The sequence below is a fragment of the Balaenoptera ricei genome, chromosome 2 (assembly GCF_028023285.1).
Source record: "Balaenoptera ricei isolate mBalRic1 chromosome 2, mBalRic1.hap2, whole genome shotgun sequence".
Classification (NCBI taxonomy): domain Eukaryota; kingdom Metazoa; phylum Chordata; class Mammalia; order Artiodactyla; family Balaenopteridae; genus Balaenoptera; species Balaenoptera ricei.
Window position 1 is genome coordinate 83,182,620 of NC_082640.1, and position 18,677 is coordinate 83,201,296.

Genomic DNA, 18,677 nt, shown 5'->3' on the forward strand with positions numbered 1-18,677 from the left:
AATTGTCACATAAAGCATTCATTTTTTGTGAACATTCACAATGGGGTATCAAAAATGAACCAAGCAGATTCCATGTTGCCAAGCTGCTTATGATTTAATAGGGGAGCTAGGAAAGATGTGCACATGTGCTGTATGAAAAGCAAATTATGTGTGTGGGAGTTTGGAGAAGGAGAGAGAATCACATGGGTCAGATTTTTTGGGATTCGGGGACTGGTCATTTACTATTAGTGCTGTCAAGTCTTGTTCCCGAAGTGTCTGAGGCATCAGAAACAATTACTCTTGGTGCCTACCCTTTAGGGTTCCTTGACTGACAAAATGCAAGTTAGCAAAACTTCCAGTGAGTCATCTGCATTAATCAAGGACCTCTTGAGTGTTGTCCTCGTGGTAGGATACAATAAGAAAAATGCCTGCTACCTCCTTACGCACACAGGATGGGTGTAACCCCTGAGAAGGCATGCTAGGCTGAACCAGTGCTGTTTGGTGCCCCTCTCTGCACATACCAGTGCAGGCATGTCGCCTGAACCCACCTTTCCAGTGCTTTCCCATTAGACTCAGTCAGAATTACCTCATCATAAATTGTATTGTAGAAGGACAGATGGTTTTTATTTTCCTTGCAAGCTACTATGCAACTTAAATCTGTGCTAGCATTCTTTTCTCAGATTTTGACTGTTTCCATAAGATTTAGCCCATCTCCATTTTTGCCCTTACTCTCCTTTCTAATTAGGGGTACCTTTGAATTGTCATAAATCTTTGATGTGTGTTTATATTTTAGTGTATCTATTTTAAGCCTTTTTCTCTCTTCTTCATCTCCTACAGTTTTTGTGGCTTTAGTCACGGTACCTCAGATCCCAAATCCTTGTTTTTCCTTCTCCTGCAGTTCCTACATCAGTGTTTACCCTTTCTTTGCCTACTACTCCATGAATCTCTTCCCTGAGTCTCTGACTCCTACCCCATCTCAGCTGTGCTTTGTGGCTTCAGGAAAAATCCTGAGGTGGGTCTGTGATGTTTGCCTTTGCTACCTCTCATCCCCATTCTCCTGACTTTGTTTCCTTCCCTTGTCCTACCTCTGTCTTAAATAAAATCAAGACAAATGCCCCACTAAGTGTGGGCAAGGAGCTGAGCCAACCTCTAGGGGGTTCAAAGATGGCTTAAGGAGCATGCAGCCTAGTGTAGGAGGTGGACAGATCCATAAATAACTAAAATAAGGCCTGAGGAATCGTAAGTGAGATATTTGAGGGACTCACAAGGTAATGAGGGGTAAAACTAGAGCAGCGTGAGTAAAAAAGGGAATGCGGAGCATTGCAGGAAAGTCACACCCTCTATTAGCTAGTGGAGGCAGCTGGTGACAGAGCTGTTACGTGACACTGGACCCTCCCTTGTCTTGCTGGGAGCTCTGTCGGGGCTGGTTCACTTTGGCTTGGGTTATCTGTCTCTAACTGCTTCTGTTTCACCAGGTACCTGAGCAGACTCAGTGGGTAGGTGTGTCCAGCCCTATTTCTGATTCCTCCCTGACTCTTGCTGCCACATCCCATTTCTAGGTTTCTCATGGGATCTTAAGACCTTGCCTCCTTGTCTTCCTTCCCAGTCTTCACACTGGATGTGACTGAACAAGCTTAGTCCTCTTCCTCAGGGCTGCCATGTGTATTTTCACTGGGGGTCTAAGGGGAGAGTGGAAAGTAGGGTTGGAGGTGATAGAGGCAATAGGAAGGGGCATTGTCAAGTTGAGCTTGCTCTCCGTTTCAGCATCTAAGTTATATATACCTTCCAAACTGACCCAGTTCTGGTATAGTTGTTTCTGCAGAGCTACCGATCTCATTGGTTAAGACGGAAAAGAATCATAAAAAGACAGTGGTAATAATAGACTGACTTCTGACCTGTTTCTCTTTGGATACCTTCCCCAGAGATAGAGATAGGATAAAGGGGAAGTTGGTTGTCAGAGTGATGTTTGCTATTTAAATATCTTGTCTCTGGTGAGTGTAAGGGCCTTAGCCTCTGTCTACTGTCTGTAAGTGTTGTTAACACGTAGCTCTTGGAAATCTAACCTTTGGCAAAGTACCTACTCATTACTGTTTCCAAAATACTTGTGGAAATCTGAGCTGGAGCTTGCTATTGACAAAACGAAAAGGTGCTTCTTTCCAGATTCAGTTGAAAATCTCCTCATGTTTAGAGCAGGTCAACAGCGCTTCTACACACTCACCTTGGACTCATTTTGCTTTTCGTGTTTTCATCAGTCAGGGTAGTAGGTTATTTCATGACTCTGAATCTAACGTTTTACATATATTTTTTGGAACTAGTAAATCCTTCCCGAGAAAGTTACAGAGATACTGGCTTTCTAAAGTAAGCTTCAGAGTGGAAGCTGTTAGTACACAGAAATGTTTATTGAATGAGTAAGATTTTAGTAATATGTACAGATATTACTCAGTTTAACGGACTGTAACTGAGGGAAAAGTTATGAAACAAATTTTAGTAACATATTTGACATATAACATTAGTAATCACTTCTTATGGAAAGAGCACTTAGTAACAATCTCAACCTGTACTTATGTATTGGTTATGCTTTTCACAAAGTTTCTACGTATATAAGCCCTTGAGATAAACTAGGTGAGTCCTCTGCTGTCATCCCTCATTTTACAGATACCTGAAATAAAGGCTAAAAGACCAATCTGGTATCCTGGGGTTAGAACCCATAACCTGGTTTAGTACGCTTTCCTCTGCAAACTGTTCAGACAAAAAGTTTGCATGAATCTGTGATAATAAGAGGTAAATAAAGCAAAGAGTAAGTTTTGGGGTTTTTTTTGTTTTTGTTTTGTTTTTGTTTTTGTTTTTTACCATACTCACTTTTATTCAATTTAAGGATTGGCATTCTTTTATTCTGGGATTCTTTCAACAAATACTGAGGGCCCAGCTGTGTACCAGGTACACAAGCACTTGATATAGTGTTGAACAAGACAGATATGGAACTTACGTTCTAAAAAAGTAAGAAAAATAATAAATAAGTAAACAAGAAATAACATAACAATAAGTAAATTCAGGTAGTTAGAAGAGCTCTGAAGAAAATAGAGAAAGGCTGGTGTTGGTGATCTTTTCCTATGTGATATATTCCTGAAAATGGACACCAGGGTTTAGTGTGCATATGTTTTAAAGGGAGATTCCTTTCTGAGGAATCCAAGCAATCATAAAACCTCTCTTCATTGTGGTGTTTGGAGGATTCATTCCTGTTCTTTTTCTTCAAAATTGACCTGAAGTCCAAAATTGGCTTAAATCCAGAGAGTGTTTAGTTGAGGCTAAAGATTTGCTGTTTCAGGAACTCCTCTTGATACCTCTTTCATGATGTTGAGGCTATGAGAACCAGTCTTATTGCTGGACAAATATTCCATTTTTACCATTTTCACTCATCTTTATAAAATAATGAAGACAAAATACTAGGCAACAGTGCTTTCTCAGTTTTTAAAAATTAGCAACAGAACTTTCTTCAAAGAAAATTCCAGATACCCAGTATGTAAAACAGCTGTGGCTCCTCTGCTCCACACTATAATGATCCCCCACGAATGCTTGAGAAACCACTAAGGCTTTGCAGAACACAGGATGAAAACTACAATAAAAAAACTCAAATTTCAAATCTTCTGATAAAAAGATAGCTGTGTGGTGAAACTGGCACAGGCACCACACCAGAGCTTCCAAATCATGTTCTGAAATCCATGAAAGTACGCATTCAGTGAGAAAATAGATTTATATGTACATTTTCATCTAAAATTACATTTTCAGGTAGCATTTTTTATATAAGGCAAAGTCAAAGTTTAATTGAAGCTATTTCTTCAGAGCATACTTCCCCCCGCCCCCAGTTTTATTGAGATATAATTGAAATAGTGTACTGTATGAGTTTAAGTTGTATGGCATAATGATTTGAATTACATATATTGTGAAATTATTACCACAATACAGAGCATGCTTTTTTATAATGTGGGCATGATGGTACTACTGAGGCCAAAATACTTTTCATCTACTAATTTAAAAGTTAAATTTCATATTGACCAAATTTTATTTTGTTCATAAACTGTTTAATTATAAGTAAATCCATGATATGTTTTTTATGTCATTATAAAGTAATTGATTTGCTGGTTTAAAATTTTTTTTTCTTTTTGTCTTCTAGTTTGCCAGGGTTTGGATACCTGATCCCGAGGAAGTTTGGAAGTCAGCAGAGTTGCTCAAAGATTATAAGCCAGGAGATAAAGTCCTCCTGCTTCACCTTGAGGATGGAAAGGTAAGAATTTTGCTTTTATTTGTTGTTATTGGCATAAAGTGAAGGAAATTCAAAAGTGTAAATTTGCTGTGACATACTTAACTTCACTTGGAAGTTAAATTTTGAATTAATGTAATATTTTCACTTACTTAATTGATAAAAATAGCAAAATGGCAAACTCAATTTTCTATCCCAATGGCTTAGTGAAAATAGCAGGTACTTTTAAAAATCCATTATTTTGATTTATGAATTTATTATGACCTGGTTTAGATTCACATCTAATCCTCCCAAAGATATTCCTGTTTATATTTTGTTTAGGATACTATTTAAATTATTCACATTAAGAAAGCAACATTTAAGGAGGCAGTTTGAGATATGATATTTGCTGGAACTAGATATTTGAAAAATATTTACTTAGAAGCTGTTATATAAAATACTTTGCTAGTGGCTAGAAAAACTTAAAACCAGTTGTATCTCTTTCCCATCTGCATTCACTGCATGAGTGGACTCTTAGTTCTACCCTTTTTAATCTCTCCACTGCATTGGACAGGGCATGTCACACCTTTTTCTTAAAAACCTTTGTGATGTTAATTTCCTCTAAACAAGTTATAATCTAGCCAGGAAAATACAGGATATAAAAAGTAGTTCAACACAGCAATATTAAGATGTCAAAAGTTAAGCTTATGATGAACTGCCAAGTAGTAATCGTGTCTTGACCGTTAATATATATTGAGCACTTACTATGTACAGGCATAGTTCTAAGTGCTTTATATGCTGTAACTCACTTAATCCTCATAACAATCCTGTGAGGTTGGGCTATTATCATTACCACTTTATGGATGAAGAACCTGAGGCTCAGAGAGTTTGGGACTTGCTCAGGGTTATACACGCATTAAGGGATGAAGCTGGGACTTAGAGCCAGGAGATTGCCTTTCTGGTCTGTGCTCATTACCACTCTGCTGTACTGTAAAGACAGTGAGGACTTTAGGATCCCAATAGAGGGAAATATCACTGTGGGCTGCTTCAAGGAAGGCTTCAAAGAGAAGGAAGAATTCTGACTAGATAGAATTTGGATTAACAAAGAGAAGGAAGTAGACTTTGTGAGGATTGGAATATATTTTGGAGATAGTGAATATCACAAGTTGACTGGAGCAGAGATTTAGAAAGGTGTGTGTTCTAATTCAAGGCTTGTGTGTAAAGGTACCTGCTATATACCATGTTAAGAGGTGGCAAAAGATATGCTCTCTGACATTAATGTCAGGTAAGAGAAGTACATATACTTATGAATAGTGTGACACATGATATAATAAATATAAACAAGAAACAAAAATAGAACAGAGTGGGTAGTGGCCAGAGGGGCTGGTGAAGGTTAAGGGTCAGAGAGGCATTGTCTAAAGAATGAGTAGACAAGGAGGAGTGCATTTCAGGGATCTAGAAAAGCATGGACAAAGGCAGGGAGGCTTGTACAGTGATGTGTGTTTGGGGAACTGCACAAGTTCCATGTTGTTGGGATGTGAAGTGAGGGTACAGGACTGACAAGAGGATGGAGGTGGGAACCAGATCACAGAGGGCCTGGTGTTCATGCTGAAACTCTTGGACTTCAACTGGTACGCTATGGGGAGTGATTGTAGTGTTTTTAAACAGAAGAAGGGTGCCAGGTTTGTGTTTTAGAAAGGACTCACTGGTGGCAGTATGGAGGATGAATTTTAGGAGAGCAAAACAGAGACAAGGAGATTATTCAGAAAGAAGGCAGGGAAGAATTAGGCCAGATTAGGAGGGCCTTGACTGCCAACTAAGGAATTAATTTATTCAACATTCATTGATCATCCACTCTGTGAGGCACAACGTTAGGTACCTTAGGCTATATTTTCTTCTTTTTTTTTTGGCCATGCACGTGGGATCTTAGTTCCCCAACCAGGGATCGAACCCGCGCCCCCTGCAGTGGAAGGGCAGAGTCTTAACCACTGGACCACCAGGGGAGTCCCCATATTTTCTTATGTTAATTCTCACAGCAATCCTGTGGGTTCACAGGTGGTATTATAACCATTTTCCAAATAAGGAAGCCAAGACTCAGAGACATTAAGCAGTCTACCTGAGATCACACAGCCAGAAGTGGCTTTTTTGTATGTCAGGAGCTAGTGCAAGGACCAGTCTGCTTTGGAAAAGTTTTATTATTATACCCTAATAAACAGGCAGAGAGAGGTCGAGGGGCAGATTGTAAAAATTTCCTCCCCATTTTGCAGAGTCATTCCAACCTGATTTGAACATTTGACCTCTATATATCTCTTTAGTATTAACAAAAGTATTAACAAAAGTCTTTTTACAAAATCAGCTTGTCCCTCTCTGCAATTATATTGCCATTTTTTTTTCCTTTTCATGTGTCGTGTGTTGTTTGTCCTTAATACATAATTGAGTGACAATCTCCATGCTTGGCTTTGCCATAAAGCCATATTCCCTTGGCTTTAAAGTGAGTAGTACTTCTTAATTTGGGGGCCCAAGCACCTCATTAAAAGTTGAATAAAAACTATGGACTGTGTTTTTAAAAAAATACACATATATGTATATATTTACACATACGTGCATACACACAAAGTGTTAACACCTAATTTTAGGGGATTCTTGGACCTCTCAGGGTTCAGGAGTTCCCAAGTACTTAGCACATACCAAGCATTGTCTCACTTAATTTTTACCACACCCTTATGAGCTGTTTCCATTATGCCCATTTTACAAATGAAAGATTTAGGTTAAATAACATACCCAAGACCACAAAAGGAGTAAGTACCAGTTTTAGGATTTGAACCTGGGTTGATCTGGCTCTAGAGCCAAGCTCTTACCACTCTCTTATGCTGTCTGTCACTTATAATAGGTGAAGAGGAAAAAAAAAAAGCTTATTTAACTAAAGATTAAAAACTCTGGTCTAGTAACTAGGTAAAAAATATTCTAGGCTTTGACTTTTCAAAGTGTATTATCAAAAATTGTTAATATGCGTTAATACATCTAGTGAAAACAAAGGCTCTCCTTATTTTTTTGCCATTTCCACCAGTTTCTGTGGTTTTGGAAGGTGCCAGGCAAAGAATGCATTTAATAGCTGAGAAGCAAATCAGGAATAGGAAATAAGCAAAATGTATATGCCTGTTTTGGGTTAATTGTCATTATTTATCCAGATGCTATATCTTGTGCATTTTCAGGATTTAGAATATCGTCTAGATCCAAAGACGGAGGAACTGCCTCACTTAAGAAACCCTGACATACTTGTGGGTGAAAATGACCTCACAGCCCTCAGCTATCTTCATGAGCCTGCTGTACTCCACAATCTCAGAGTCCGCTTTATTGATTCCAAACTTATTTATACATATTGTGGTGAGTGTGCGTTGCTGTCTGAGTGAACTGTGAATTCTTTTCTCTAATGGACATGGCCATGGAAATATTGTGCATGGGGACAATTCTTATCTTCTCCCTTGTCCCCAGCTCTTTTTTCTCTACTGACTTCTTATCCTTCTTTCACTAATCATTCTCTGCTGAGACCCAGGTCTGGGATTTCCATTCATTTCCTTCTAAGTCTCTTTGCTTGGTGTACCCAACTCAGCGCTCAGCATTTCTTCATTACGCTCCTGTTTTGAAAAGGAACAGGTATCTTTTCTTCTTAAAAGAATTTATACCTTTTATATCCTTGATATTTGCTCTTTTTCTTCCCTACCTATTAACTGAATATTTCTTTTTCTCAATTTTCATTTTTCTTCAATTTATTTTTTTCTTGCACATATGCTACCTTCTCAGTGAAGCCTTTCTTGTCTGCCCTATCTTTTCTTCTCCTAGGTGTCTATCTTCCTTCTCTGTTTAATTTTCCCCCCTTTTCCTTACTACTGTCTGACCTATGATATATATTTTTCTTATTTTATTGTCTGAATTTCCCTCTAGAATATAAGGTTCATGAGGGCAAAATCTTTCCTTTTGTTAAAAAAATTTTTATTGAAATATAATTGATGTACAATGTTATATAACTTACAGGTGTACAGTACAGTGATACACTTTTTGTTTTGTTTTGTTTTGTTTTTTTTGGCTGCGTTAGGTCTTTGTTGCTGCACATGGGCTTTCTCCACTTGCGGCGAACAGGGGCTACTCTTTGTTGTGGTGTGCGGGCTTCTCATTGTGGTGGCTTCTCTTGTTGCAGAACACGGACTCGAGGCACGAGGGCTTCAGTAGTTGTGGCCCGTGGGCTCAGTTGTTGTGGCTCACAGGCTCTAGAGCACGGGCTCAGTAGTTGTGGCGCATGGGCTTAGTTGCTCCACGGCATGTGGGATCCTCCCGGGCCAGGGATCGAACCCGTGTCCCCTGTATTCGCAGGAGGATTCTTAACCACTGCGCCACCAGGGAAGTCCCCACAATTTTTAAAGGTTATACTCCATTTAGATTTGTCTTTTTGTTTGTTTACTGTTGTAAATATAGCCCTTAGAAATGACTTGAAAGCTAGTTGTAGTCAAATATTTGTTGAATGAATGACTTTATTAAGTTAATATATACTTACTGTAAAATTTAAGGAAATACCAAAAAAAAGTATAAAAAATGAAAAAGAATTACATGTAATTCACCACTGAAAAATAACCAGTATTGTGTTGTCTTATATCCTGTGTGTATACGTGAGAGAGTATAAATAGATATAAAATTGGAATCAGTCTATATATAGTTTTGTGTCATGTTTTCCTATGACACTTAATATTTTTTATAAACATGATTTGTGGTGGTAGCTCAATAGTCTGTTACATGGATATAATAATACATATTAAACCACTCTCCCTTTTTAAAAAAAATTTTATTGAAGTATAGTTGATTCACAATGTTGTGTTTAGTTTTTGCTATACAGCAAAGTGACTCAGTTGTACATATATATATATATTTTTTCATCCTTTTCCATTAAGGTTTATCACAGGATATTGAATATAGTTCCCTGTGCTATACATAAACCACTCTCCCTTTATTATATACTTTGTTTCCACTTTTCACTGTTATGAATAACATTATGATAAACATCTTTATTTAAAAAAAAAAAAACCTTTACGTGAATCTATGATTATTTCATTTGGATACATTTCTAGGAGTGGAATTTTTGGTTTAAATATTATTAAAAATATTTAAAGTCCTTTCAACATTGGCACAGTTTTTATTATTTTAAATCACCTAGTCTAGTTTGTAAATGGTGTTTTAGTTAGGACTAGGTATAATGGGTTCAGAGGCAAAGGCTGTGATATATTTTGACCCTTAACAATTTGTTAGTTCAATATTAACTGAAATTGAATTTGTGTTAACTATGATTCTCACTTTACCAAGTTTGATATGCCCATGAGGATATTATTGACTTCTTCTTTTGCTTTTTTTTACCTTTCTCCCCAGGTATAGTCCTAGTAGCTATAAATCCTTATGAACAGCTGCCTATTTATGGCGAAGATATTATTAATGCATATAGTGGTCAGAACATGGGTGATATGGATCCACATATCTTTGCAGTAGCTGAAGAAGCTTACAAGCAAATGGCCAGGTTGGTGGAAGCTCTATTTATTATTTCACGACTTTTATTAGATGTGATAATTTCTTCTTTGCTGAGTCACAGATATTTTAAAATACAGTGAATAACAACTAGTAAATTATTGAATAAACAGCCTTGATTGATTTGTCTCAGATGGCCTGCATTTTTTTTTTTCGGCCGTGCCGTGCGGCATGTGGGATCTTAGTTCCCTGACCAGGGATCTAACCCACGCCGCTTGCAGTGGAGGTGCAGAGTCTTAACCACTGGACTGCCAGGGAAGTCCCTGGCCTGCATTATTATTAAAATAACCTAATATTTGTAAAAGGACATATAGTTTTTAAAAACTGCCTTTGGAATCTCATTGTAATTCTGTGACCATGCAAGGACAGATGTTATGTTTTACAGCTGAGTGGATCAAGGTTTGTAGGTATTAAGTGACTTGCCCAATGTCATTCAGCTAGTGAGTGGCAGACCAGAACTAAAAGGCCTAAGTGCTGAAAGAAATCTGTCTGTATCTGGTAGAATTAAATCTCAAGGAAAGTGTGAATTTTCAAGTTAGCAGATGCTGGGGCATCAGTGATCCTGAACAGCATCAGGGAAATGTCTTTGATGTTAATCGGGGAACCCTATTATTTTGAGAGTGGAGAATGGGAGAAAAAAAGCTATTTTCAAGACTAGATTATCTCTTGATAATATAATGTAATGCAAAACTATGAATGCATAGAAGAATAGTCTGGCAGGTGAGAAATGGTATCCTAGTGTTGTTTTTAATTTACCTTTCTCTAAGTAGGAAAGAGTTTGCACATCTTTACACACATACACACGCACATACCTATATGTATATTTAATATGTATATTAAAAACCATAAGTTCGGGCTTCCTTGGTGGCGCAGTGGTTGAGAATCTGCCTGCTAATGCAGGGGACACGGGTTCGCGCCCCGTTCTGGGAGGATCCCACATGCCGCGGAGCAACTGGGCCCGTGAGCCACAACTACTGAGCCTGCGCGTCTGGAGCCTGTGCTCCGCAACAAGAGAGGCCGCGATAGTGAGAGGCCCGCACACCGCGATGAAGAGTGGCCCCCGCTTGCCGCAACTAGAGAAAGCCCTAGCACAGAAACGAAGACCCAACATAGCAATCAATCAATCAATCAATCAATAAATCTTTAAAAAATAAAAAAAAAATAATAAAAAACAGAGCTGGTAACATTTAATTCGTTTAAAAAAAAAAAAAAACCATAAGTTCACACTGATACCTCCAAATCCAGTTCAACACCACAATTTTTATTCTTGATTTCTTTTTCCTTCTTTTCACTTTTTTCTTTGATCTTGAAAACCCTGGCTCTCATTATCCATAATATATTTACTTGTTTGCTCAATCCTGGAATACTCTTTGTATCAGAAATGCTAACCCATACCCCTGTGAAAAGCAAATTTACCACTCAAATACATTTGCTTCCAATTCATTTTGTCTTTAGCCTTACGTAATATAAAGTGCCAATTTCCAAAGTTACTTAGGTTGGTTCCTTTCTTCCCCACCACTTTATTAATTTATTCAACCACTCTCCCATATATGATCACTTAGATTGTTTTCAACATTTTGCAGTTGCAAATAGTGCTACAGTAAATAACCTTGTGCATATACATTTTTGTATTTGTATTTATTTATTGCTCTTCCGAATTGCTTTTAACGAAGCTATGGCAGCAAAATATACAACGTGACCCAGATACACAGTGGAGCAAAGGCCTAGATAATGAGATGTTTTTGTCCACATCTTGGGGAAAAGGGTGATATGTATGTCTTTATGAACACTATTTTAAAAATATAAACTCCGCACAACGTTCTCCAGGAGCTAGAGCCCAAGAGAACCCATGGGGGGTCCATCATCCATTGGGACATCAGAGGCAACCTCAGGGGTGGGGACGGTGGTGGGGGGAGGAGGTAGGGAGTTTCTTCGGAGCCAGAAGAGGCTGCAGCAGTCCCCATCTCTGCTGGGAATGTCGGGCAGTGGCAAGCAGCAATGAGGGAACAGAGTGGGTAGCAGCAGTGTTGGGCAGCTCTTCAATATCTTGATCACAAATATTTGGTACAGCCCAGTTGGTGATATTGCCAGGGGGGCCAGAGAGGTGGAGGAAGACTTCTTGTCCGCAGGGGTAGAGAGTGCACCTCTCTGCTTGAAGAGGGACATGAGGGGTGATGGGGAGCAAAGGGAGATGGAGCAGGGGACTCTCACATTCTTGGCGACCTCAACTGGACCACAGCCACAGCGCCATGATTAGGTTAAACCCAACCACTTTCAGGAGGGGGGTGCAGAACCTGATCACTGACAAGCTTTGGAAGTTTAGGTTCATGTCTGTTTCAGAGCTTTTCTCTACCAACTTGGCATCACAGGAATTCTTGAGCTGGGGTAGAAGGTCTGGTTGAACGTGTCTTCACATCCAAAATTGGTGCTTTTGCTCCAAGCCAGGACCCAGTTGCTCTTGGAACCTGTGGCCCCCATGTCTAGCACAGTGCTGTTTGAGCTGAACATCATGGCCTGGTGACTTGCAACACAATGGTTTGAAATTCAAAATCGGTGTATAAGCAGACGGAGGTGTTGCTGGATTTGGGGCCTCTCAGCTAGTACACAGCGGGGTTGGGGTTCCGGATATTTGGCTTCACAGTGTACACGGTCTTGTCCCCAAAGGCTAATTTGCCTGCATTGGGTTACACAGTGTTCCATACTATTGCGGTAACCTTGACTGGCCTTTAAGAAGACAGGTTGGAGGTGGAGCACATTTTTGTATTTTTAGAGGTGTAGCTTCAGGTAAGTTGCTAAAAGTGGTGTTGGTAGGTCAAAAGGTAGGTGTAAATATACTGCCAAATTCCCTCTGGTAGAGTTCTGGTTTTCATTCCTGCCAAAAATGTTCAAGAGTGCCTATTTCCCCATAGCTTTATCAACAGAATGTATAATCTTTGTTTTTAGTTCTTGCCAATTTAAATGGTATCTCAATGTTGTTTTCGTCTGCATTTCTTTAAATATGAATAAGTTCAAACATCTTTTCATATGTTTAAGAGCAGTTCACTTTTCTTCTGTTTGTTTCTTTGATTATGGGCTGAATTGTCCATTCATGTCTTTTTCCACTTTTCTGTTGTGTTTTTGTTTCTTTGATCCTCAATTTTAAGAGTTAAAAATATATATATATATTAGGTATATTAGCCCTTAACCTGTGTTATATGTTGCAGATACTTCCCCCCAGTTTGATTTTGTTTATGGTCATTTTCTATACAAATGTATTAATCTTTTTTTTTTTTTTTATTGCTGTGGATTTTGAGTCATTGCTAGAAAACCTTTCCCTACACCAAGGTAAAAGAGAATTTAATCTTCTAGTCCTTGTATTGTTTTATAATTTACCTTTGGATCACTGATCCCATTAAAGTTCATACTTTTGAATTATGAGAGATATGGATCCAAATTTATCTTTTTTCTAAATGGCTACCCAGTTATCTTAGCATCACTTATTAAGAAGCCCATCGTTGCCCCAGTTATTTGACATGCCACCTAAAATTCATCATATCCTAAATTTTCTTATGTTCTTAGGTCAATTTCTTGGCTCTGTTCTTTCCACTTTCTTTATTCATGTCCCAGTACCACACTGCTTTGATTATAGTGGCTTTATAGTATGTCTTAGTGTCTGATACCATTAAACCCCCTCATAGTTTGTCTTTTTCATTATTTTCCTGGTTATCCTTAGATGTTTGTTTTTACATACATAAGTTGATGACATTGTCCAACTCCATAAAGAAGCTGTCTTTTGAGTAATAACATGAAGGAAAGGAGAAAGCAAGCTGTTCAGATATCTGGGGGAAGAATATTCCAGACAAAGAGATTAGCAATTACAGGGAGCATACAAAGCCTTGAGGACTATTATAGCAAATTTGACTTTTTCTCTAAGTGTGGGTTTTGAGCAGAGGAATGGCATGATCTGGCAGCTCTGTTAAAAATTGATGATAGATACCAAAAATGTATATCCTGAATCTAATCATGAGGAAACTCAGAAAAACTGAAAATGATGTGCATACTACAAAATAACTCTATATACTCTTCAAAATTAGCAAGGTCAAAAAAGTCAAAGAAAGACTGAGGAACTATTCCTGATTAAAGGAGATAGAGGAAACATGCCAATTAAATGTGGTGAATATTTGGAATTGAATCCTTGATGATGAGGGAGAGAAGGTAACTTCGTAGGGGGCATTGCTGGATGACTGATAAAATTGGAATATAGACTGTGGATTAAATAATACTATTATATCAACATTACATTTTCTGATTTTGATTACAGTCAATATGAAAGAGCAATGTCATTGTTCTTAGGAAATACACTCTAAAATACATAGGAGTCATCATGTCTATAACCTATTCTCAGATGTTTCAGAAAATATCAGAATAAGAGAAACAGAGACGTTTATGAAACAAATGAGCAAAACCTAAACAATTGGTGAATCTGAATAAAGCATATACAGGAGTTCATTTTACTATTTTTGCAATTTTCTGTAAGTTTGAAATCATATCAAAAGTAACGTTAGGAAAAAAAAAAACCCCAAACCAAAGGACAGAATGTAATGGCGACAATGGTCGAATCCATGAGACTAGTTAGGAGAATTTTGCATTGATCCAAGCAAGAGCTAATAATCTAATTAAGGAGAATATAATTGGAGATGGTAAGAAGTGGATGGATTCTGGATAAATTTTTAAGGTAGGATGTACCAAGGCTTGCTCATGTGGGGGTATGAGAGCAAAAGAGAAGTCAGGGATGGCAGCAAAGTGTTTGATCTGAGCACCTAAAAGGCTGGAGTTGCTGTTTGCTGAGATGGAGAGATTGCAGGCAGAGCAGGTTGTGCATGTGGGGTGGGAGGGCGGGAGGAGGAAGGGGGTGGAGTTCTGTTTTAGATCTTTAAGGTCAAAATGGCATTTTCAACATCTATCCTCAAAGCAGAGCTGACACGAGTGATTCTTCCCCAGTAGATACATGTCCAGTTACAGTAGCATAATCAGGATCCTTGGCTCATGACTTCTTTCTGAAGATGCCCCTTACAGAGAAAAGCGCCCCTTCATAGACTAGCCTCTTAATTTTAACAGTCCCATTGGCTTACAGGGGAGAAAAACTCAGTGGGCTGCTGTATCTGTTTGTCTTCTTATATTTTTGTGTCACCATTTTTGCCTCACATTCTTGCCAGTCTTTTCTCATGCTGAAACTCATTGCTCTCTGATAACTAAATCACAATATTATTTTCCTTAAAACATCAGGGTTTTTTTTTTTTCTTTTTGTTTCCTTAAAACCAAGTAATATTGATTGCTTTGATTTGGTATTTTTTTCCTCCCTTGTTAATGGTAGAGCAAATAAATTTTATCGATTAAGTTTCATTTATGAGTTTTCTTGAAATAAATTAGAGAGTTTTATTCATAACCTTAGTGTAATGGAAAAGATATCTGTATTAGTCACAGCTGCATCAATAAATAACTATATAAGCTTAAATCTTCTGGTCTCCCAGGGCCTCAGTTTTATCACCTATAAAATAGAACACTTGTACTGGATGGTCTAGCTTTACATTTAAGGCATTCTGTTGTACACACTTGTTACCTTTCAGTTTCATGGGCACGAATGCATAAGTCTTTTACTCTTTCTAGTGGAGGGCAGACTATGGTAAGGAGCTTGTAGCAAAGCAGAAGGAGCATAGTATAGACTTTTCCTCTGGAAACTAAGAGATGTGGAGTGTAACAACCCAACTCTACTCTAACCTTGGATAAGCCATCTGACCTTTCTGTGTTATTGTTTCCCCCAGTGAAGAAAAGATAATATTTATCATGCTTACTTCAGAGGTGAAAATTACATTAGATGATAAACATAAAAAGCACTTTGAAAAACACTGTTTAAATATAAGCTGTTACTGTCATCACGGTCTTCATCATCATGGAGTCTCATGTCTGCATTCTCTTTCTGTTCATTTTAGCCTCTCATCGGGTTTTATTCTTCCTGACTCTGTTGCTAGGCCTTTCCTTAGGGTGGCCCCTTCTTGCATTTGTTTAGGCAGACTCTGAATGCTTCACTCTTCTAAGGTTCATTGGCCAAGTGGATGCTGGTTGTTATAGATCATAAAATCTCTCCTGTTACCAATTGTGACTCACCTACCATGAGGTGCCAAGTATTCCTACTTAGGCAAATAGACACACTGCCTGATAAGGAATTTTATGTATGATATGTAAAGGTGAATTAACTTCTATTAGTTAGCAGCTACCATGTTTAGAGGTATACTATGTGCCAAGCATGATATCAGGCATGTTACCTCTAATCTTCATTACACCTCTGGGAGCAGACATCATCACCCCTGCTTTACAAATGAGGAGACTGAGGAAAGTAACTTTCAGACTATCATACTAATAAATAGTATCTGGGAGCTGAGATATGAATCAAGCTCTGAGGCTACAGAGCCTTTCTTCTTTGTTGTTTAATTTTCTTACTTCCAACTATATGACCCTATTCTAACACAATATTATCACAATATTAATCTATTCCCTCAGATTAACTAACATTGCATACTTTTATTTCTGTACCTTTTATTCAGCCTAGAATATCCTTCTCCATGCTCCGTTATCTGCCTGGTTTCTATTTATTCTTCATGATCCCACTCAAGTTTTACTTTGAGACCACCTCAGTTCCTGATAAATGATTCCTCTTCAGAATTCTTTACTATATGAATTTGGGACTTACTGAGAACTATCTACCCAATAAGTTTGTAGTAGGAATAAAGTACTGTAAGTATATGAGTCTATAAAAGTTACAAACAAATAAAATTGGCTATTTCTGAAAGAAAGACAAATACCATATGATATTACTTATATGTGGAATCTAAAATATGACACAAATGAACTTATCTATGAAACAGAAACAGAATCATAGACATAGAGAACAGACTGGTGGTTGCCAAGGGGCAGGGGGTTGGAGGAGGGAGTGAGTGGGAGGTTGAGGTTAGCAGCTGTAAGCTTTTATACATAGGATAGATAAACAACAGGGTCCTGCTGTATAGCACAGGGCACTATATTCAATACCCTATGATAAACCATAATGGAAAAGAATATTAAAAAAAGAATATGTATAACTGGAAAAAAATTGGCTATTTCTGTTATGGAATCTTTATATTAATTTCATAGGCTCTATACTGATGGAACAGAAAAGTCAGATTGACATGAGAAGATCTGATACTCATGTGACAGACTTCTCAGCAGGAATTTGGTGTATCTCCAGGAAACGCTTATTTTCATTTCCTGAATAATCTCTGTGCCTCTCTAGCACAGCTTTCATCAGTGTGCCAGCACAGTCTTATGGTAAATATTTATACTTAAAAACTAATACTACATATTGTCTTGTGAACGCATTGTCTAGTATCCACTTTAGAGTGTAAATCTTTTCTTCTTGGGATTGATCAAAAGCAGAAATCTTGGAGAAACAGAGCTGAGCAGCTTGAGGTTTGACAAGTGATAAAAATGTAGAAAAACTTAGCACCTCTCTAACAAGAGAAATAAGGATTAGAGTCTCAAGTGAAAGCCACATCACAGTAAATACACAATGTTGGAAGAAAGCATTATATTACACTAACTTAATAATTTTCCTTTTTAGCAAGGGATCAAATAAGGGAGAAGCAATTAGATTGAGTGCCTGCAAGAAAATAAAACTCTAGATTTTGTTTCATGAGAACATGTTCACTTATAAGCTAAAAATTAGACCTAGGTGCTTGTACACTTAACCAAGGTACATGGCAACACCCAGTGGATGGTTATGAGAGAGTCAACATTGAGATGTGTGGATATAGTAAAATGGGTCCTGCCTGAGTCAGGTCTGAGGCTGGCATTACTTAGTTTCCTCATTAACGACCTGGATGTGAATGGAAAGTATGCTCATTAAGTTTGCAGAGGACAAGATGATGGTCTTGGAAAATATGAGCACCATAACCTAGAGAGATTACATTTTTAAAGGGTAAAGTTCAGAAGGAAAATGTATAAAATAATATACCTGATACAAAATGAATCTTACTAGATATAATCTAAGGAACGGCTGGACAAACCAAATAGATATATAGATAGAAGGAAAATAGACTCAAGTGTAACATTTCTCTCTTTCATCAACCCAGAGTGGATAGTCTATCCTTGAAATAATTTATTTCCTGGGGTTTCAGGTACCTCTCCATAGTTTAATTCCTATTGCCTTTTTCCCATACAACCTAGTTTTCTCCTAATTATCGTATAAGAGTCAATTCAGGCATCACCTTCTCTAGAAAGCATTTCCTGGCAGCTCTTCCTCACATCTTCCACTAGTTCTATACCCCTTCTCCATGCTTTCATAATATCCTGGATAGACCTCTTGTCTTGTAATTACTCCACTGTATTTAAACTGTACTTTTCAGTCTCTCTCAATAGGCTATGACCCTAGAGTCTTTTATCTTCATAAAGTGTTTGGCACATTGTGGCTAGTCATTACATGTTTGTTGCATGAATGAATGAAGGAGTATTTTTAGGTAGTGGCTTTTCGTTCACATTATAGCCTCTGGAAGCAACATTGACTGAAACAGGCCACAGGAGTTCACCTCTACTCCAGGGCACCCAGTACCCAGGCTATTTAGGATCATTGCAGGGGCTCTTAAGAGGACTGGCCAAGCCAGAAATCATAAATTTTCAGTTCCTGCATCCTTAGGATGCTCCAGATTGATCTGTCCTTGATGAAGAGTGGTGAATCTCTGTTCCTTAACTTGGTTTTATCAGGTCCTTGAAGTGATATCTACATCCCAAAAGTAAAAGAAGGTTCTTATAAGGACGAGAAACCTGAAGGATTGTGAATAGTGGCTAACCAGCTAATCAAAATTTCGAAGAATAATAAATTATTATT

The 18,677-nt window shown here is 38.0% G+C and overlaps 1 protein-coding gene across 5 annotated transcripts in view; it reads left to right on the forward strand.

The window, feature by feature from the left end:
- MYO5A (myosin VA) overlaps positions 1 to 18,677 on the forward strand; it is a 195,605-nt gene that overhangs the window by 66,405 nt on the left and 110,523 nt on the right. For all 5 annotated transcript variants that reach the window (XR_009500830.1, XM_059913278.1, XM_059913279.1 and 2 more), the window contains exons 2-4: positions 4,151 to 4,261; positions 7,429 to 7,600; positions 9,629 to 9,773. Coding sequence is in view for 4 of the 5 variants with exons in the window: in XM_059913278.1 (XP_059769261.1) it covers positions 4,151 to 4,261; positions 7,429 to 7,600; positions 9,629 to 9,773 (428 nt within the window). In the remaining variant the exon portion in view is untranslated. The remainder of the gene's footprint in view (positions 1 to 4,150; positions 4,262 to 7,428; positions 7,601 to 9,628; positions 9,774 to 18,677) is intronic.